Source organism: Temnothorax curvispinosus, unplaced genomic scaffold (assembly GCF_003070985.1).
Source record: "Temnothorax curvispinosus isolate PA1 unplaced genomic scaffold, ASM307098v1 QBEX01005482.1, whole genome shotgun sequence".
NCBI classification, from domain to species: Eukaryota; Metazoa; Arthropoda; class Insecta; order Hymenoptera; family Formicidae; genus Temnothorax; species Temnothorax curvispinosus.
Window position 1 is genome coordinate 86,809 of NW_020215262.1, and position 22,998 is coordinate 109,806.

At 41.6% G+C, this 22,998-nt stretch overlaps 2 protein-coding genes across 2 annotated transcripts in view; both read left to right on the top strand.

Annotated features, from left to right (window-relative positions):
* Positions 1 to 20,134, top strand: part of LOC112454881 (intraflagellar transport protein 80 homolog) — a gene marked incomplete at its 5' end in the record, with an annotated part of 105,899 nt that extends 85,765 nt beyond the window's left edge. Inside the window, 2 exons of the mRNA XM_025016509.1 lie at positions 13,157 to 13,261; positions 19,955 to 20,134. Coding sequence (XP_024872277.1) covers positions 13,157 to 13,261; positions 19,955 to 20,134 — 285 coding nt within the window. The remainder of the gene's footprint in view (positions 1 to 13,156; positions 13,262 to 19,954) is intronic.
* A 326-nt stretch (positions 20,135 to 20,460) lies between these two features.
* Positions 20,461 to 20,925, top strand: LOC112454880 (alpha carbonic anhydrase 8-like). Its single transcript, XM_025016508.1, has one exon. It carries the CDS (start codon positions 20,461 to 20,463, stop codon positions 20,923 to 20,925), a length of 465 nt encoding a protein of 154 aa, XP_024872276.1.
* Positions 20,926 to 22,998: the final 2,073 nt, after the last annotated feature.

The following is a 22,998-nucleotide window of genomic DNA, read 5'->3' on the forward strand; positions in this document are numbered from 1 at the left end:
GTGCGTGCGTGCGTGCGTGCGTGCGTGCGTGCGTGCGTGCGTGCGTGCGTGTCCGGCCAACCAAGGGAAGACCGCTAGCGTGTCCGGCCAACATTTGATAAAATAATTAGTGTTTTTATTCCTTCACATACACCAATGTTCCCATCCCGATAGTTGGCCGGATACGCTAGCGGTCTTGCCTTCCCGGAAAAAAAACTCTTATAATGTCTTATATGTTCTTATATGTTCATATAAGAAGCGATCTTATCATATATGAATTTTGGCCTGATAAGAGTTTATATGGTCATATATAATTATATAAGATTATATATAGGGACATATATGTATATTTAAATAGGTTTTAAAAAATTTTTATATATTTTCAAATGTTATTTTTTAAGCGTGCTACTTTATTATAAGAGTGGACTTCACGATATAACTAATACAAAAATTTTGTCGCTTCGAGACAGCGTCGCGCGAGAATAGCGCGAGACAGTGTCATGTCTTTTTGATGCCGTTCTTATAACACTGTTTGTCAAATTTTAAATACGATAAACAGATCACATCGAATGCCATCTATCGGATACTTTAAGATGCAATATTCTGATCTGATCATATCTAATAGCGAATTCGGGCGCTTGCACTGGTGCACACTGAGTGCGCACTATAAGGCTTGTTTATAATCTATTTTTATATTTCAAGTCGCTTAAATACACATTTAAAAACTTGTTAGCCAATAAAACAATCTGTAATATCTATATGGATGCTGTACAAATCATTTTATAGACTAAAAAGTATTTAAGATGACCTGTAAATATAACAATTGATTAAGAACAAGTCTTAGTGCGCACTCAGAGTGCACTAGTGCAAGCGCCCGAATTCGCTATTATATGACTATATCATTTCATATACGATTATATTATTTTCAGTTTAAATTATAAGGTATGTTTGCAAAATAATACAATTAAATACAATTAAATAATACAATTATTTGTTTATAAGAACTATAATATATATTATATAAAACAGTTTTTTTCACGAATTATTAGTGGTAATTTTACTGTTTACGAAAATATTTAATAAAAATTTATGTCAATTAAAAAAATTAAGTATCTTATGCAAAATTAGAAAAAATTGTGTAAACTGAAACTAGAAATAATATATTTTATATTAATTTGATATTGTCAAGTAAAATAATATACTAAAAAAATATTTTAACAGTTATACAAATTTATATGGATAGATCCATTATAGATTATATATTCATATATGATTATCTTTAACCTTATAAATATACTTTTACATGATCACACATAATAATATAGGGGAGACCGGGGCTAAAACGTCTACGGGGTAAATACGTCTAATCAAATATCTCGGAACCGGTATATTGTGCGAACTCGCTATTAACATTGTAAACTCTGCTTATAGTACCCATGTGACCAACGGAGTTTCGGCAGGTTACCTGCCGTGTTATGATTTTTACGAGGGCAAACGTGTTTTCGGAAGGTAAAAATGAAATTTTCTGCGCGTGGAAATTTTGTAATATCTGCAATAATATTTGCTCTCCAAATCTCGAGGTACGTGATTATAAAGAGTAATGCATGCTGAACACGAATCCAGTGTAGTTTTTTCATTATCGTTGATGTATAATATTTTATGGGCGATCAAACCTGAAACTTGTGTTTGGGGTTAATCAGTCTACAAGCACCCGGGGCTAATCGGGCTAATCTCGTCACTGTGGCGCGCCGGGCGCACGACTTCAGCTCACTGCGATTTCAGGTTAGGTTTCCCTCGAGCGTGTCAGGCGTGTCTTCCTTTGCACGTGCGTCAGTTTGTGTAGGAGAGAAATGGTACCCACGTATCGTCGCAAAACGGGTGTTTTGGAGTTTTGGCGGACCGAAAAGATGGCGGACCGTTGTTTTCGAGATCGCTCGCACTCACGGCACGTCGGCGAGGTACGGCGCGGCGAGGCACGGCACGGCTCTGAGATCCCGCAATTTCCGCGCGAGAGTTGACATGCCGCGCGCGTGGTAGATCGTCCCGGCCGCGGTAGATCGTCGTTGTTGGTCGTTGTGTCAGTGACAGTCGCGCGTGCAACCGCATCGTCCAGCGTTCGCCGCATTGTTTCGGCGTCATTGTCGCCGCCGTTGTAGTGGTGGTGGTGTCGGTGGTGGTGGTCGTCGTCGTCGTCGTCGTCGTCGTCGTCGTCGTCGTCGTCATCGTCGAGTGGTGGTCGTGGCCGTCGTCGTCGTCGTCGTAGTGCGCTTGTCAGGATCTGTATTCTCGTGCCTAAATTGTTTTATGGAATAGGTAAAACAATTATTTTTTAATAATGTTTTGCATAACAATTTTAAATAAATTTTTATATTTTTCTCTTAAAAAACAATTATTAAAATGTATCTTATCATTTTTCAGGATTAGATGTACGTATATGTATAGAAAATGCAATGTGACTGATTAGCCCCGGGGCGGAACGCTTTTACCTCGGCATTTTTGAGATTTCAATTTTTGCACCGTTGTCGTTTTTGTTCCATACCGGTTAAACAAAGCGACGTAGATAAAAATTTCCTAAATAAATTTTGTAGCTAAAGGTTCACTCTTTACAGTGCCAGTGGTATACAATATTTAACTTAAATTATTTATTTTGTTATTAAAAATCGGCACCGAAAAAATCCAGACTGTTTAGCCCCGGTCTCCCCTACTAGTATGTATGTATGTATGTATGCCGTTTATTGCATTTCCCCGTAGGGTTTACAAGGCGTTTTTATTTATGAGGAACGTACCCAAACCTCGTACATTTTCTTTCCCCTGTGCTTGGCCATTTGCGACCTTACAAAAATATTTACCCCCCCTCCCCTCCCCTCTTCATCCCTCTTCTTCTTCCTCCGCTTCTGCCGTCAATTCTTCCTTCCTTCCTTCCACCTCCATCCTTCCTGTCGACTCCTCCCTATTTGGCCTGCTTCCTCTCTCGTCCCTCCTCCTTCTCCTCCTCTGGGCTCAAGAGAAGCTTCTCCTCCATCCCTCTCGCGATTTCTTCCTCCGCCGATCTCCCTGTGTACTTGTGCACCTCCCTTCTCCCTTTCTCTCTCTCCCTAACCCTCCTTTCCACCGACTTATCCTCGTGAATCTTAACTCCTATGGAGTTCCCTGCCCTTCTCCTCGCCTCCAAAACCCGCCTCTTCTCCTCCTCGTCTCCTAACTTTACCAAAATCGTTAACCAAATCCCTCTCTGCCCCACCACTATCACCTCTCTTACCTTCACCTTCACCTTCAGCCCTTCTGCGAAGAGCTCCTTCACTTTCTCCCAGTTGGTCTCCTTACCTTCCCATTTCTCTTTCTCCACTCTTATAATTATATTCCTCTTTCTGAAGTCGTCCTCGTTCCTTTCACCCTCACCTGCCCACCATTTCTTCTTTCCCGCCATACTCTCCTCGCTATCCTCCCTCTTCCTTTTGCCTCCACTTTGCTCCAACCTTTCTATCTTTCTCTCCAGCCTCCTTACCTTCTCCTCCAGCTCTTCCATCCTCTCGTCTTTTTTTCTGTCTTCCTCCTTCTTTTCCCTCAGCATCTTCCTTAACTTCTCCTCTACAATCCCTTCCACTGCCTCCACTATCATTCTCCCTTCACGCTCCATCCTGCCTGCTCTGTAACAGAACAATTAATCACTTCTCCTTTTCTCTCCTTTCCTCTTCCTCCCCTCCACTTATCCTCCTCCCCCATCTCCCCTTCCGTCTTCCCCACTACCCTCCTTTAACTCCTCCAAATCTCCCTTTCCACTCATTCTCTCCCCTTCTAATTCTAGCATCCATTCCTCTCCTCCTCCTTTCTCGTCCAAAACCCATCCTACCGCTTCCTGCCAGCTTCCCTTTCCTGAATTCTATCTTCTACATTCTTCCCATACATGCTCCCACGTTTCCTCCTTATTCCCACACAACCTACACTTCTTTTTCTCCTCCGCTTCCCAGTATCTGCTCTCTCTTATCTCGTTCCCTAATCTGAATCTCGCCACCCTTCCCCATCTACTTTCTCCCCATCCCTTCTTCAAATATTCCGGGATACCCTCTATCCACTTATACCACTTATTATACTCTGATTTCTCGATCCTCTCCCATCTCTCTTTTCTCTGCGTCTCCCTATCCTCTTCAAACAATTTAAGAAACCATTCGTCTCCATCTCCTCTTATCTTTTCCACCTCTTTTAACCCCACACCTCTGTCTTCGAAGAACTTTCCTCTCTCTCTTTCCCAATCTGAGCCAGCTTTCCCTTCCATCTCTCTTTCCTTCACCTCTTCCCAGGCAGACCTCGCCAGTTCACTTCCTCCACCCTCCTCTAACTTTTTCTCAAATCTCCATGCCCTCATTCCTGCTCTCCCTCTTAATTTCTCCCTTTGTAACTCCTCCCTCACTAGATACCACGGTGTTCTCACGTCCGCTCCCAACACCCATCTAATGTACCTTTCTTCCATTCTTTCTATTCCTTCCCTTTCTCTCCATCCCCATATTTCTGCTCCATAACTCAACACCGTCCACACCAGTCTATCGAACAGCCACAGTCTTTTTCCCCAGTCTTTCCCGAATCTCCTCTTCCCTATCCCCCAGACTTTTCCCATCACTGCGGCCGCCTTTTTGATCCTTTCCCTTATTTGGGCTTCCTGCCCTCCATTTCTTTGAAACACGTATCCTAAATACCGAAATTCCCTCACCTTTTCTAACTCTTTTCCTTCCCATCTCCACTTTCTCTTACTGTCCCTCCCTCCTCCTTTCCTAAACCTCATTATTTTTGTTTTCCCCACGTTCAATTCCAATCTCTTCCTGCCCAGGTACCCCTCTAGTCTTTCTATCAGACTCCTCATTTGGTCCTCGTCCTCTGCGATTAGCACTATATCATCCGCGTAGGCCAGAGTATACACCCTCTTGCCTCCTAGCATTATCCCTCCCCATTTAACTCTACCCATTTCCTCTTCCAGGTCCGCTAGCAACACATTGAACAGAATCGGGCTCAAAGGGCATCCCTGTCTTACTCCCCTCCCCGTCCAGAATACTTCTCCCAATTCGTTTCCTCCTCTTACCCTACTCTTCGTCTCTCTTAACATCTCTTCCGTCCTTCTCACCAGTCCTTCCCTTATTCCCCTTTCTCTCATAGCTTTTATTAGTATTCCTCTATCCACCGAATCGAACGCCGCCTTAAGGTCCACAAAACATGCTATCAGTTTTCCCCCTTTCTTCTCTAACCTTCTGTTCACCATGTAGTTCAACACGTAAATATTGTCTATCGTTCCCATTCCCCTTCTAAAACCTGTCTGGTTGTGCGGTACCATTCTCTTTCCCTCTATCTCCTCCCTTAGCCTCTCCGCCAGAATAGCCGTGTACACCTTATACAAAGAAGGCATTATTGTCACCCCTCTATATTCCTCTGCCCTCTTTCCTTCCCCTTTCTTTACGATTGGCGCAATTATACTTTCCTTCCAAATTTCCGGCCATCCTCCCCCCTTCCATATCTTATTGATAAATTTCCATGCCCAAACCTCCAAACCCTTCCCCCCTCGCTTCCAGGCCTCTCCTGGAACCTCATCCTTTCCCATTCCCTTTCCGTCCTTTAGCTTTTTTATAACTCTCCTCATTTCCTCTAGACTTATCTCCTCTTCCTCCTCTCCTTCCTTTTCTTCCCTCTCTCCTTCCTTCCCCATCCTCACCCTCCCCTCTACTCCTCCTAATAACTTCATAAAGTGCTCTTTCCATTCTTCCTCTTCTATTCCTTCCTCTATTCCCCTCCTTTTCCTTCTCTCCCTATTCACTATCTCCCATACCTCCGCCTCCCTCCTTGCTCCCTCCACTTTTCTCTCCCATCTCTGGTTCTCCTCTTCCTTCTTTCTCTTACATATCTCCTTAAATTCTTTCTTCCTTTCCTTGTACGCACTGGCCTCTCCTCTTTTCTTTCTCCAGTCCCTTAATTTTCTCCTTGTCTCTTTCTTCGCTTCTCGACATTCCTCATCCCACCATCCCACCTTCCCTTTCTTATTTCCCAGCTCCTCCTCTACCCCTTTTATTGCCTCTGTTATTCTTGTTTCCATTTCTTCCCATTCCTTATTCAACTCTTCTTCTTTTTCTTCCACCTCTCCTATTTTTTCTATAAACCTCTTTGCTCCTTCCTCGTTCCACACCCCCCTGCTTCTTTTCTTCCACCCTCCTCTCCTGCCTTCCTCCTCTTTCCCCCTTCTTACTACTATTTCCAATGGGTGATGGTCCGAGTCTACTCTCTCCCCCACTACCATGCTCACTATCTTCTCTCTTACTTCTCCTTCCCCTATTATGTAGTCAATCACCGTATCTCCTCTTCCCCCCGTGAAAGTAAACTCCCCCTCCTCGTCTCCTCTCACATTTCCATTGAATATCTCCCATCCTCTCTCCTCTAAGCTATTTACCAACAGCCTCCTCTCTCTGTCCACCTTCTTGTCCTTCGACCTTCTTCCTTCTCCCAGTCCTCCTCCCTCCTCTTCCTCTATCCTCCCACCTTCTTGACCAGTCCTCGCATTAAAATCACCCCCAATTATCGTATACCTTCCTTCTTCTTTCTTTTCCATTCTATCTCCTAACTCTTGTACGTTCTCCTCCATCCCCTCTTTCTTTGCATACACCCCTATAATACTCCAGTTCTCGCCACCTGTTCTGACCTTTCCCGCAATCCAACCCTCCCTATCTACTTCTATTGCCGTTCCCTTTTCTTTTAATCCCTTCCTTATTCCCATTATCATCCCTCCTATTGCTCTTCCTTTTTTATTCTTTTTCTTCGCCATTTGCACCCCCCACTCGTACCCTTTTGGAAGTCTCCCCCTTATTTTTTCCCAGCCCTTTTCTCCTATCCAGGTCTCTAACATGACTAACACATCTTCTTTCTTCAGCCCTTCCCAAAAATCCTTATCTTTATTTTCCAACCCAGCTACGTTCCAGAATACTATCCTCCAAACTGACTTACTTTCCCCCTCTTCTTCTCTTCTAACTTTCGCGTTGTCCTTCTCTATCTCACCCCCTCTATCCTCTTCTCCTCTTATTCCCCCGTCTCCATTCCTACCTCTCCCTCTCCTCCTTTACCTTCTTTCCCTTCCTTCTCTCCTCTACTCTCCTTTCTTTTCCTTCCCCTTTCGTCCTTTAACACCTCCTCTTCCATATCCCATCTCCACCAAGTATTTTCCAACCTTATTCTGCCTGCCTTAATCCATGCCCTCCTACCCTCTCTTTCCTCCCCTCTCGCTATCTCTCTCAACTTCCAATTCATTCTTCTTTCCTCCCACGATAGGTCCTCCGTAATTCTTTCCTTTCTCCCCACTAGGCTCCTCTTTTTTTCCATAACCTCCCATTTCTGTTCTTCGTTCTCCAATTTCAACAGCACCATTTTCCTTCCTTTTTCTGCATCACCTCCTATTCTCTTCACCTCTATTGCCTTTACTTTCGCTCCTATTCCTTCTAGTAACTTTTCCGCATTTTCTCTCCTCCCTCCTTCTTTTACTTCCAGCCCTCTTATTACAATGTTTCTTCTTCTCTCCTCCTTTTCTTTCCTTTCCAGCCTTCTCTCCAGTTCTCTCATTTTCTCCCCCCCCTCCCCTCTACCGTTTCTTTCCTCCTTCTTCTTCTCCTCCTTCCTCTCTTCCATTTTTTCCTCCAATCTCCTTATTCTTTCTTCCATTTTCTCCTTCTGCTTATTTGTCTCTTTCCTCTCCTCTTTCCATCTCTTCTCTCGCTCCCTAAACTCCCTTCTCAGGTCCTCTATCTCTTCTCTCATCTTCCTACCCTGCTCCTTGAAACCCTCCCTAAGCTCTTCTCTCACTGCCCTAAATTCCTCCATCATTTCTCCCATTCTTTCTCCCAACTCCTTCACACCTATCTCCGAGTCTTTTTTAGGAGATCTTGCCGTCATGTTACTTCTCTTAAAAATCTCCTCCTTTTCCTCCCCCCCGCTCCTATCCATTTCCTCCCTCTTCCTTTTCCATAACTCTTCTATATTTCCCGTGCTCCCCCTTCTAACTTTCTCCTTTTCCTTAACCTTACCTATCGCACTCTTTCCCTTCCTCCCGTTTTTTTTCCCTTCACTCATCTCCTCCTAACTCGGCTCACTTCCCCCTCTAGCTCCACCACCTACTCTATGCCCTGCCTCGCGCTGCTGTCCGCGTCCCGGATCCTGCGTCGAGTCGCCCCTCTCTCTTCGCTATTGTTCGCGCCCTACCTCGTGCTGCCGCTCGCGGCTCGGCTCACCCACCGTGCGCCTCTCTAGCTCAGCTACCGTTCGTGCTTCCACCTTCTCAGTGCCTAGACACTTTACCTCCCTTTATCTCCTCTTACCTGCCCTTCCTCTGTTCCCCTTCTTACCTCCTCACTTTCTCACCTACACACCTCCTCGCTCTATCACCTTCTCCTTCCTCAGCCTCCCTTGTCACTCTCTTCTAAACCCTTTTGCTCTCGCTCACTTGCACACCTGTCACTCTCGTTCTCTCCGGAACCGGAAGTCCCCTACTAGTATATAAGACCATATATGACTATATGAAGTTATGCTCAAAGAGATTTAGCCATATAATATTGTTCAAGATTATATTTCCATTTCTTATATGACCATATATAATTATATATCTACTAATATGAACAAATAAAAGGTATTTTTTCCCGAGTATATAATCATATATGTTCATACATGGTCAGGTATAATTATTATTTATATATTCTTATATATGGCCATATAATATTGTTTAAGACTATATTTTTCACTTCTTATATAATCATATATAATTATGTATCTACTAATATAAACTAATATAAAATAAGTCGTTTTATTTTCGACCCAACTGGCCAATTGAAACAAGATTACACGACGTTTCGACCGAATTCCGGTCCTTATCAAGTGCTTTAATTCAAGTTACACCGATCCGCATAACAAACTTAATTGCATCGTTGACGTGGTGTCCTGACAACGTCAAGACAAACGCAAAACTAAACAAAAGAGAAAATAATACATTTAACAATAAGAAAACTATACAAAATCATTACAATATCGCGCTAGTCAAAAACAATAAAATCAATTAACACTGTAAAAATTAGTTAAAAGCTTACAATTTTTATGCGCTCCAAAACAAACGGTGAAATCAAAACGTCTCTAGCCATATCGAGGCACAACGTCCGAACAGTAAGACAGTCAAAGTCGAAATGAAGTTGTCAAACGTAATCCGCGGATAGCAAACGGCGCTCTGGGGGAAAAACGAGCAGAACCGAATATACAGGGCCGACTAAGTAATACCAATGACACGGTTATAAATAGATGGCAGGCTTTCAGTATCGTTTTGTAAATTGATTGTGCAATCATGTTTTTTAATGAAAAACATTTCCGATATTTCTCTTTTTTTGAAATGTTTTTCTTTGTATAAAATTTTCGGATGCTGCCACTTGAAATCATGATTGTGTGCAAGACGGTGTTTGCTCACAACAGAATGATTATCTACATTTTTCCTGAGATCACATCGATGTTCTTTGATGCGTGTTTCTAAATGCCTTTTTGTCTGGCCAATATATACCGCATCACAATTTGCACAATCAATCTTATAAACTACTAACTCAGTCTGACTGAGATTCGGCAACCCATCTTTACCCTTCCTAATGACACAATCCAATCTCTTCGGGATGGTGTGAAGAACTCTAAAGTTCATGTCTCGCATTGTACGGCTAACATTCTCGCTAAGGCCCTTTATATAAGGTACAGTAATGCACCTTCGAGGATCTTGGGCCACTTCGCTACTGACAGGATCATTGTTGTTACGATTTCGCAATTCGCCAAGCCGGACATTGACATATTTATCAACAACTTTTTTCGGGTAACAATTATTAATAAGGATCTTTTTTATTTCACTAATATTAGACTTGTGAAACCGCGCGTCGGACAAAAAAATCGCCCGATCAACCAAATTCCTTACGATGTTAATTTTATATTTCATAGAATGGTTTGAAAAATAATTTATATACCGGCCCGAGAAAGTTGGTTTACGGAACCAATTCGTGAGCAATGAGCCTCCCTCGCGGATGACCGTGGTATCAAAGAAACTCAATTTACCGTTCCTTTCCATTTCATAAGTGAATTTTAATCTATCGTGGTAATTGTTGAAACTGTCTAATAATTCCCTAATACCCGACTCGGGAACAACCACGAAAATATCATCCACATATCGTTTGAAAAAGGATATCCTGAAACTGAGCCGCTGTATACAATGTTTCTCTAAATCCTCATCCATGACCATGTCAGCTAAGATAGGAGAGAGGGAAGACCCCATCGGGCTTCCGAAGATCTGTTCATAAAATTGGCCGTTGAACATAAAACTAGTAGAACTGAGGATCAAGTCTACAGCACTCAAGAATTGTGGAAGGCTGAGATCAGTTTTTGTAGTGATGTAATTCCATCTCTCTTCAATCGCTTTCAAAACAAGATCTTTAGGTACGTTAGTGAAAAGAGAAGTGACATCTAACGAAATTAAAACATCACCGTCTCCCACTCTTACTCCTCTAATCAATTCTACAAAAGACCAACTATCCTTAACATATGATTCAGGATTAGGAACAGATTTTTCCAAAATATTTTGCAAACGACTGGCGATATTATAGAGCGGACTGCCTAAAGTGGAAACAATTATACGTAATGGTGAGCCAATTTTATGAATCTTCGGGAGCCCGTAACTGCGCGGAAGATTCCCATTGGTGCAATTCAAATGTCTAAAAACTTGCTCATTGATGATGCCCATGTTAAACCAAGACTTTGCCACTTCGTTGATTTTTGAGGTTTTTTTCTTATAGGATTGCTTTTCAATTTTTTCATACATATGACCAAAAAATACAAAGAAAACTTATTAATAAATTTTGGTCATATGCAATTAAGTTTGTTATGCGGATCGGTGTAACTTGAATTAAAGCACTTGATAAGGACCGGAATTCGGTCGAAACGTCGTGCAATCTTGTTTCAATTGGCCAGTTGGGTCGAAAATAAAACGACTTATTTTGAATTATTTGCTGGCGTCGGAAATTGTTTTGTTTATAAACTAATATATAGTAATATGAATAAATAAGAGGTTTTTTTTCCCGGGTTGATTGGCCGGACACGCGCGCGCGCGCACGCACGCACACACACACACACACACACACACACAGGAACGCGCGTGCCCGCGTGAAGCATTATCTTTTTTCTGTTGTCGCCGTGGGCCTTCGCTATCGCAAAATCTCAATAGAAATGTTCAAATAATCATAACTCTGCAAAAAAAAAAAATCATAGAGACCTCGGCAACATCGCGTTGTTTTCGTCTCGGAAAGCCCTTTCGAACGAGTCCTCACGCAACCCCACATGCCATTTAAGATTTTTTGGCTCCCCTTTTCCCCCGTCCCCCGGGGGTGTGGAGGTGGGTGTTTTTGTGGTTAAACAATAGATTGTTCAGTATTGTTCAGAATATATTATAGCAGCACGAATATCTCGCTAGTTCGCAAGCCCTTTGTTTAAATTTTGTTTATATTAAGCAAACACTATCTATTAATTGTTTATATTCACGCGGGCGATATGTTGCGTTTCAAAGTACCTTTTTTCAAATATATCAGAACTTATTTCGGGGATTATTCTTGCTTATTGCTTAACAAATATATTAAATTAAATATATTAAATTAATAAACACTTGTGTCTCTCTGCGAATTAAAATCAGATTCATAAGATCGTGCATTAGATTGGAGGTGATCCCTGCACACTTAAATTTAAATAGATTAAAATTAACATTAAACTTTCTCAAAGCAAATATAATAACAAACTTAACATTATCATGCATAGATACGGTTTATCCATTTTAAGACTCGAACTGAGTGATGCGTACAAAAGCCTACAGTGCATTAGACACGAAATGTACAGAGTCTATAAGTCGATTTCCAATGTATTTCCTTCTAGGATCGAAAATGCTTTCTTTGCTCGCCAGGAAATTGTCGAAAGTCAGCTGTGGCATAACCGAAAGGTAAGAGTTGACAAAAAAAATAAATTGGCTGACGAAAATCTCTAACACACGTAAGAAATCTATTATATGTGACATTAATTATTATTTTTCTGGTGATGTTAACTCGGTGGATTCTGACATTCCAAGGAAAAGAATTTTTTAAAATAATTTTGGGCCTAATTTACTTCAAGTTAATATTTAAGCTAATAATTTTAAACAAGAATTTACATTAGATTCTCCACAGCATGGTTGGTTTCGCAATTTAAGCAAATATGTAATCCCGGATGAAATCGTCTACCTATTACAATTGGAGGAACGGTTCGGTGTACCGATTAAGAAATATGAGATACCTAAATTAATTACTGAGTTCATAAAACACATAGAAGGGAATATAAATAAATGCCAAGAATCCATCCGAGGGACAGTCAGAAACCGATCGGTATCTTTAGTCAATAAAATTGCCAATAAAAAACTTCCGGTCAGTAATAACGATAAAATGATTTTGGGATGGACAACTTCAACTAAGAAGTTTATTAAGGAACATCCAAACATCCTTTTCACTAGAGCCGATAAAGGTAGTGTCACGGTGGCTTTGGACAAGGTTGAATACGTAAAGAACATGGAGTCATCGCTCTCGGATACTTCCATCTACGAAGTAATTAATAAAGACCCGGTAAAAAAAACTCTCGAGTGAGTTACGCTCTCTAATAACAAGATGGAGGAATAAGGGATATATTGATCACTCCATGTATAGAAAACTTAATTGTACGGACGATATTCTACCGAGAGCTTATGGATTACCTAAAATACATAAGCCTGGCAATCCTCTTAGAATAATTGTGTCATCCATTAACAGCCGTTGTATATGCTTGCTTGTTGTTTACATGATATTTTGTCTAAAGGTGTTTTGGAATCTCCCAGTTATATCAAAAATAGCTACCATTTAGTGAACAAACTAAATGGTATGCCTTTCGACTCTAATTGTACATTAATATCATTGGATGTCATGTCACTTTTTACTAATGTTCCGACAGACCTAGTAGTGGAAAGTATCACAAAAAGGTGGAGTGAGATTTCGAAGCACACAGACATTCCTTTTGACGAATTCATAATTGTAATCCGACTGATTCTTAATTTGACATATTTTTCTTTCAACAAAAAATTTTACAAACAAATTTTTGGCAGTCGGATGGGCTCTCCTCTGTCACCAATGGCGGCGGATATGGTCATGTGCGACCTCGAGCAGATTGCAATCCTACAACTCAATTATGTTTCACAGTTTTATTGTCGGTATGTTGATGACATTGCAATGGATGCTCCATGCAGTGAGATTGATAATATAATACATTGGAGATTTTTAATTCCTTACATGAACGGTTGCAATTTACTTGTGAGATCGGACGGAAAGGCAGACTTAATTTTTTGGATGTCACCATTGTCATAGAGGATGACAGGATCATTTTCGACCATTTCTACAAACCTACATTCTCTGGTAGATATTTAAACTTTAATTCAAACCATCCACTTTGTCACAAAAGAGGCGTAATATACGGGCTTACGGATAACATCATCTTTCTGTCACACCCACAGTTTCATAAGAAAAATTTAGAAGATGCGATTAACACATTATTAAACAATGGATATCCGCTTGGGTTTATTTTTTCCACGATCAGAAATAGGATCAAAACCCTTGCTTATAACACACAATCTCATAACAATCACACTTTTGATAATAAAACTCCTAATTTTACCATACCGTATATCAAATCCACAGAAGATTTTACAACGTTAGCCAAAAATATCAACGCCGCCCGGCGTTTACAATTCCGTTCAAATTGAACAGTTTTATTGCAACAGGTAAGGATAAATTAGATAAATCGGCACACTGTGGAATAGTTTACAAAATAAGTTGTTTTGATTGTGATGCTACATATGTAGGGCAATCAAAAGGACAACTTAAAACCAGAATCAAGGAGCATAAATTTGACATTATGAAGAAAAGCGGATCTCTATCAGTTATTACCGAACATCGCCTTAAAACGGATCACAGATTAGATTGGGAAGGGGTGAAAATCTTGGATAATGAACCGATATATAATAAACGACTCATTTCTGAGATGTTGCATATTAAAAGACAGAGCGAGGGTCTTAATAAACATAGTGACACGGAATTATTGCCAGAAGCTTATCTCCCAATTTTTAACGCACTACCTCCTTCCTGATTCCCACTTAGGTGCCTTTCCCCTCCTATACTCAGTCCCTTCTACATGTTTCACCCGATAATTTTCTGACTCTTGCATTTGACATTAGACCGACCACAGCAAAATATGTATTCTTCGACACGCGTTTCTACTGTTCAAGGTATTAAGAATAACTTTAACCCTTAAATGCCACCCGGGGTCCAGCGGACCCCAGACCTTTTAGAATGATATATTTTCAAATGTTCCCTCCAAAAATGGAGCTCATACTCCCATTGGCTGGATTCGGGGAGCGCGCTATTAGCGCTATTTGCTTGTTCTATCCTTGTTTTACACCTGATGAGCGATAAAGACAGAATGATGCAATAGCGCTAATAGCGCGCTCCTCGAATGCAGCCATTGATGATAGTTGAGTGATTGACCTACCCGGTAGTACACTTAGCAGTACTCAGTTTACTTAATTTTTTATACTATGTTGAAATTGAAGTTTTAACAATATAAGCATTTTATTCTCTTTTCTAAGCCTTGAACAACATTGAAAATAATTTTCATAACTAAATATCAAAAAATCAATGAGTAAGGAGACATTTTTCATGCTGGGGTCTTTTAGACCCCATGTGTCATTTACGAGATTCTTGAGAGGTGTGGCATTCAAGGGTTAAATTGTATTACGTTTAATTTCAACATTTATAAATTGAGTAATTTATGTAAGGACATTCGGCATCGGTCCTATCCATACCCTTGACCGTAATTTGTTGGACAATAGAGACGGATCCTTCCTTGATCGACTTATGGACGCTCAAACGATAATTGTACACGATGAACTAGGTTTTCTGCTTCGGCGAGCTGTGATTGGGATCGACACGATGACTATGTATGCGATCGACGATTTACACGAAAGCATGTATGTAAGCGATTGGCGGTTTTAATTATGTTAAGATAAGGGAGTTACTGTAATATTTAATTTTAATTTTAATATGTAACGACTATTCCGTTTATTTATATTCAACGATTAATGTTATTGTTTGTTACACTGAAGAAGGCCACAGTAATGGCCGAAATGTTTTTTTGATTATCTGTATTGTTCAGAATATATTATAGCAGCACGAATATCTCGCTAGTTTGCAAGCCTTTTGTTTAAATTTTGTTTAAATAATAGATTTTGTGATCCCGTTGTATCCCTATAAATTTCAATCCTATATTTCAAACTATTCACAAATTATTTAGGTGGCCTGGAACTTTTGGTAGGCACCGTATATATTTAAATATATTTTAATCGCCTGTATAATTACATATAGTCATATATAATTATATATAATATCATATATAAGTACGGAAATTTTGCTTTTTATATATAACGCTACATGAAATTACATATAATCATATGGGGTTATATATACTTCCATATGAATCTTATATGTATCCATACATGAGTGCATATATTATCTATTGTTCATATCTAATTATATTTAGAATTATATATGATCATATATAATGATACATGGACCCAAGAACATCCACAGGATTTTTTCCAGGGCGGGGCATGATTCAAAATGTTACTTCTAGATTTAAAATCCTTATAATTCATTTCATTTCTTAACTTTTTTACATATGACTTCAACCATTTTTATTTTTTCAATTTTGGTCAAACAAAAAAACTAATTTTCTATCATCTTGACTTTTGTCTATCACTTGGGTGATAAAGCTTTCTTCGTTATTTACAATTCTTTGCCTATGGACGCTTAACATACAAAGACCACTGAGTCTTGATTCAGACATTGTTGAGCGCAACCATGACTTAACACGCTGTAAGGTACTAAATGATCTCTCTATTGTTGCTGTCGTAACAGGCAACGATAGCGATTTTAAAAGCACAGCTTGAATTGCAGGCACAAATTTGGCAGCAATAAGCATATCGTCCAGAGTAGATATTTCAGAGTCATTTATTATTTTATGCCATACAAGACCTTCATTAAGTAGGTCACCATTCTCATCAATCTCTAATAACAACTGCTTGCTCTGCTCACGGGTCATGGTTTTGAAAGTGGAAGGGTACAATCGGAAAAGATTGAAAATACTTGAATTTTCTTTAAAAAATCTAATAGTTAACGAACTTATAAGCGAATCTATATACGGTAAAAACAGACTTAGTTTATAGTATTCTTTGGGATCTTCTGTGGAATAGTTCGCTCTTTTAGTTTGTCTTGAGACAATCCGTGGTATTTTAATCTCAACACCAATTGAGCGGCTGAACTTTTCGCATTCTATAAAAATACTGTTAAATTCATTCCGTTCTTCATGAAGTATAGAGATTAAACGTTTTATATGATTTTGATTCAAACAATTTGTTTATTTTGTAGTAATACGCGGTAATAGGTCCTAATATTTTGGAATATTTTGATATTATAAATAGACATAATAGAAATATTGGACTAGTTGCAACACAATATAAACAATTAGCTTTTTGCTTTCCACTAGTGGACCCTTCAGAAATTTCAAGCAATTTTTCCAATATTGTTCCGAAATGTTTTTTAAATAAGCCAATAGATTTTTGCTTCTCGGACCAGCGTGTTTCGCAAAGCATAGGAATTGAAGGAACCAGTTGTCTTCGAATATTACTTTCCCTAAAAAATTTTATTATTTCTTTTATTGTACCTATAGTATTCCTAACTTCGCCTAATTTATTTAAATCATAGACAACCAAGTTCAATCTGTATGACGAGCAATGAACATAATGAATATTCGGGTACTTTCGTTGTATTATACTCTTCACGCCATTCTCTTTTCCCGCCATTGCAGAGCATCCATCATATCCCTGGCCTACACAATATGCCATGTTTCAATTTAAGCTTTGGCACTTCGCTAAAATAGTATCGGAAATAGACTGAGCAAATTTTTTAAGCTCAACAAAGCCAAAAAACTCTTCATGTATAATTAATTTGCAATTTTCAAAATCGGCAAATCTAACGCCTAAAAAAAGCTGTTCTACCCCAGCAATGTCACTGGTTTCATCTGCTAGAATTGAGAAGCATTTGGAGACATTAGCTTTTAAAACAATATCATTTGCTATTATGCTTTCACAAATTGCAATTATCTCATTCTCGGTTTTAACAGATGTATATTGCGCATTTTGTGCACCTTCTTCCAAATGCTGTCTTAAAACCGAATCACCAGCTTGTACTCGAAACTTTAAAAGATCTTTGAAATTACCTTCATTTGATATTTTTCCACGAAGGGCCAAGTCATGAGTTCCGCAGAAAACTATTGTTCGTACAATCGAACCTAATTTTTCGCGATTCTTTCTAATCAAATCTACTCTGGACTGAGAAATTACACTAATAATACGCAGTTTCTTGTCTTCTTGTATGGCCATCAAATTGGTTCCATCCGAAATAGCTTGTTTATGCCATTCGGATTGAACATGATTTCGTGCTGCCTCATTAAAATTTTTATAATTATTATTGAACTCTTTCAAAATAAAAAAACCTTGAATTCCTCGACGGACCTTTTGCTTGAAGAGGACACAAAATTTACACAAGGCACCATCGACAACTTCAGAATATGCTAGCCAAGGAGCATATGTTTGTAGCCATTCGAATCGAAAGTTCCTTTTTTCATTGACTTTTTTGAAGTTGAAGTTTTTTTCCGGAATCCATGTGTTCATAAATACTTCAAGTTTTTTCTCTCAAGATAAGTCTGAGATAGCGCCGATGTATCGCCCGATATCAAAAACGTTGGTGCTAATGGTAACGCTGGATGAAACTGAAGGAATGGTTGAAGTCGATGAACAAGTAGAAGTAGAGGAAGTTGAGGAAGGCAAGGCCAAGGATGGAATTTCAGACTGGTCGTTTGTCTCTATCCTCGGTTTTTTTAAAAAGTTTCGTATGTCCATGCTCGAATATTTTATATTACCTATAATAATAATTTTAAAAAAGTTTTGTATGTCCATGCTCGAATATTTTATATTACTTATTATAATACCTATAATAATATTTTAAAAAGAGCTATCAAGAAGACTTTTTCAAAAAGGTCTCTTCTTGATAATATGCAGTGTCTAAAGTTGTTGAAACTAAACGCGTATCTTCCGCCTCCACGACTTAAGTAAAGGTTCTATTGTCTGTAATCTTCTATCTGGGACTTCGCAGCATATATGCCTGAACCTGAGGACGTGGGCGACGCGGTCACCCGAAACTCGGGTAGTGGGAGGTTAGTAAGAAGTACGCACCGCGCTCGGCCACCTTTACTACCATAGAAATATAAGATATATATCTCTATGTTTACTACAGACTGGCCATCTGCACGCAAAATGGCGGCGTGGAATGAATACATGACTCGATAAGTATGTGCACGTTTGCGCTTGGTGAGCAACGTTTCTTATTGGTGCTGCCATTATGCGTGTGCGCATCAATCACACAGAACCCTCAAATAGTCAGTTTCTAGTAAAGAGTTTCTACTTTAAGCCAACTTTGTACAGTAGACGAGAGCGTCCCCCACTAACCTCTCACTATCCAGTGACCAGTATTTGAATTCGAGTTTTAGGTTCGGGTGAGTTGCCCGGGTCAATGCTTAATTTTTGCTGATTCCAGGGGGGGGGCAAATGCCCTGTCTTACCCCCCCCTGTGGACGCCCTTGCATGGACCCATATATAATTTTATATAAAGTACCAAATTTAATTTGTAACAATGCACCCCCGAATATACATCGTTCCGGCATAAACGCCATGCCGAGACCGCCAGTGGAAAGAATGCGTCGCGAAAGACCGCCGATCCAAAATCCTCCACCACAACCACGACGCGCCAACGGCCGGACACCTCGGGATAGCCAAGACAATCGCCCGCGTCGCGCAGCTTTATTATTGACCGGGCATATTCAGAGAAATAGCGCGTTACGTCCGAAATTGCCCAACGTGTCTCAAGCACAAGGTAGCGCAGACCCGACCGGCGGGCACCCTCCACGCAACCGCCATCGCACGCCCCTGGCAACAGGTAATGCTCAACCTGATAGGCCTCTTGCCGCGATCGAAGGGGGGGCACACATGGCTATTAACAATGCAGGATAGATTTTCGAAATGGCTAGAAATGCGTCCCCTCCGTCGCGCCACCGCCTCCGCCGTTACCGCCAACATCGCGGAGGCGATACTGTTTCGGCACGGGTGCCCCGACGTCATCCTGTCAGACAACGGGACGCAACTTCGCTCGGCGAAACTCGAACGAATGCTAGCCGCACACCGCGTACGACACGCATACACGCCCGTGCACGTGCCGCATTGTAATCCGGTGGAGCGAACCAACCGCGTCGTTAAAACAATGATTTCCAGTACGTAGACAGAAACCACCGAAACTGGGACAGCCGAATCCCCGAATTGCAGTTCGTGTACAATACGGCGCGGCACGAGGCAACCGAGTATACCCCAGCATACTTGATATACGGCCGAGAACCCGTATCTCCGGTAAACCAGAGCGCAATACCGGCTAACGCCGCCGCACCCTCGCCGGACGAAACGCGCCGACACCTCGAGGAGGCCTTCGAGCTCGCACGAATCCACCTCGCACACGTGTTCCAGCGCCAGCAGAAATATTGCAACCTGCGAAGACGAGCGTGGAAACCAAAAATTGGAGAGTGGGTGTGGAAACGCGAATATCCAATCTCCAATAAAGCAGCCGCGTTCAACGCGAAGCTCGCGCCAAAATTTTGAGGCTCCTTCGAGGTGCGCAAAATTATCTCCCCCGTAATAGTTGACCTACGCGACAAGAGCGGCAAATGGATACGTCATATCCACGTCCAGGACTTAAAATCGGCCCCCTCCCCTGCGACCAAAAACACGGACAGCGAAAGCGACGCCGAAACCGACGCCGGCGAAAACAACGCCGACCCTGGCGACAACGAAGAGGACGATGACTCCGAAACCGAGAGTAACGCCGATAACAACACGGATCCGGAGGACGAGGACGAAACAGGGGTATAAACAATTGCCCCACTCCGAAAGTAATAACAATAAATACGGACTCCGCTAAAGAAAAGACACAGATGAGCCATGGCATCCGACCAGAGCAAAACGTCGATCGAGAGAGATATCCTCGAGGAGATCAATAAGATCCTCGCCGAGCCAGAGGAATACGACCCGGCCTACCCGGACATCGGGCACTCCTGGACGAGCCTCTTTACCAGAGGGTCCACCGCCGCTCTCGCCAAGAGCACCGAGCCCGCAGTCGCACCGCCGACACGCAAAAACGTGCCGACGATCGGCTGCGCGGTTCAACGGTCCGACGAGCAGCAAAGGCAAAAGCTGGAATGGCTCACCACCCCGCCACCTCCACTAAACCGGACGAGACACGGCCGAGGCTCACCAACGTCGAAAGCACGAATATCGATCTGTCGACCGTGCTGGGTCGTCCGTCGACCGCACCTCCGGCACCAGCACCGGCACCCGTCAACAACCCGCCGGCCGTAACGAGCTCTCCGCCGCTACCGACAACCAGCCCGGCAACACCACCGGAACCGGCCACGGCTAGAATACCCACGCCGCCGCCGCCGCAACCAGCACCGGCCGACGTCAGGCCCTTGCGGGCAGAAGGATCGCAGCTACCGCCCCCGATCCCGGTGCAAGTGGAGCCCGGTCATCTCATTTGGGTACCCCACTTTCACGCGCACGTCTCTCGACAGCACAAAATGCGGTCAAGGGGCAAACGGTGGCATATCAGGTTTAACGCCACGGGCACCGTACGCGCGATCCGAGAGATCAAGCCGAAGGCGTAGAGCGCCGAATTCGCGCTTTCCAAGGAGGGTGGGGGGTGATGTAACGATGCACCCCCGAATATGCATGAACGCCCTGCCGAGACCGCCCGGCCGACCACCCGCAGGGCAGAGAACGGGCACGGTGTGCCCACCGTACTTTTTTAATACGTAGCATGTATCGTTAGGAAGTCCGCGAACGGACTTACCGCGGCGACCGCCTCGACGCGCCGAGCGGGGCCGAAGGCGGCTGAAGACCGCCGAACGCGATCGCGGCGTCGGGACGCCGTAATCACCGATCGTTCCGCCGCACCGTCCCGGCGCTCGCGATTGCCGTCGCTACCCCCGCCACTCCGTGACACCGCCGCGACGCGTATATAAGCCAGGCGTCGCTGGCACAAATTGCGATTCTTGATCATCCGTCTCACCCAGGGCCTACAAACTCTTATGGAAGAATAATGACCAGCGTTAGTGGCGCTCTCTGCAATGGGACACCCGGAAAATGGGAACTACGTTGGTATTACCTACCGCTATGCCGGTAACGTCACGTAATAGAAAAGCATAGAAGAGCACAGGGGCCCGATTCTATATGTCCGATTCTCTAACGAGAAACGTATGCGCAAACTCTGCTTGCAAACTCGCATTGTAGACCCCGCATTAAAATATAAAATAAAATTTTTTGTATCAAGTAAAAGTTTGGAAGTAAATAATTCTGCGGTTAAAAAATATAAAAATTGTCATAGCAAAGTGTAATATAAACAACAAAAATTAAATAAATAACAAAAATTAAATAAATAATAACAATTAAATAAATAATAAAAATCCGTTATTTTCAAGGGGTTGTTTCAACCTTTAAACGTCGAGATAAGCAGCAAAAAAAAAACCGTGTCTAATGTTTTTTGATGCTCGACAACATACCCAAACGCATCCAAATCGATCGTTATTTTTTAGGGGTTGTTTCAACCCTTAAACGTCGAGATAAGCAGCAAAAAAAAACCCGTGTCTAATGTTTTTTTAATGCTCGACAACGTAGCCAAAGCGCATCCAAATCGGTCGTTATTTTTTAGGGGTTTTTTCAACCCCTAAACGTCGAGATACGCCGCAAAAAAAAATACGAGTCTACTATTTTTTGATGCACAATAACATCCAAAGCGCATCCAAATCGGGTAGGGACACTTCCGACCGTTTCCTTGTGAGTGCACACTAAAGCTTGTTCATAATATCTGTTTTTATATTTAAGGTCGCTTAAATACACGTTTAAAAACTTTGTAGTTAATAAAACAATCTGTATAGATGCTGTACAGATCATTTTTCTGGCTAAGAAGTATTTCAAAAAGTATTTAAAATGATCTGTAAATATAAGAATTAACTAATAATGAGAACAAGCCTTAGTGCGCAGTCAGTGAGCACTAGTGCAAGCGCCCAAATTCGCTATTAATTTGAAACAACACGGCAACAATATGAAAACAACACGAAGGGATAGCAACCTGCTTCATCCCTTTCGATGGGAACGATGAGAAACGCCCCAGGCCGATTTTGAAGCAAGAAACCGCTCACGCTCAGCTGTGATTTTCTACTTCTCCCTTCTTTCTTTTTTACTTTTAATTTACGTTTTTCATCTTTAATTTTTCGTAAAGTTTATTAGAAAACAGCGGTATTTTTATGTTAATTTCTAATGGATCATTTTAGAACACTTTTTTTGTTTTCAATTATTGACGTTGCTTAAAGAGAAGTAGTAAGTAGCTACTAACTAGCACAAAGAGATCTCTTTATTTTTAGTTTATAAACGTTGTTAAACTCACCGCGGTTTCTTCAACCTATAACTCAATATAACGCGTAATTTTTTTTATTTTGTAGCATTTTATCAGTAAATGCTACCGTGTCTTTTCTTTTATAACCACGTATAATCGTTGGCAGGTATCTAATTTTTCATGATTTAATAGCGATTTAAACGTAATAATGACTTGCTTGCAAGACACATTTGCATGCTGTTCGGGCGCGTAATAAACGCGTCGAAAGAATCGCCGAATCCGTTCCGCGAGAACGCGAGATAATTGCGAGTGGCTTCGTTCAGCCCTTTAACTATGAGACGACCGG

Excerpts from the sequence above, each read along its gene's own strand:
- LOC112454880 (XM_025016508.1), top strand. The coding sequence starts at position 20,461 with ATGGCTCACCACCCCGCCACCTCCACTAAACCGGACGAGACACGGCCG.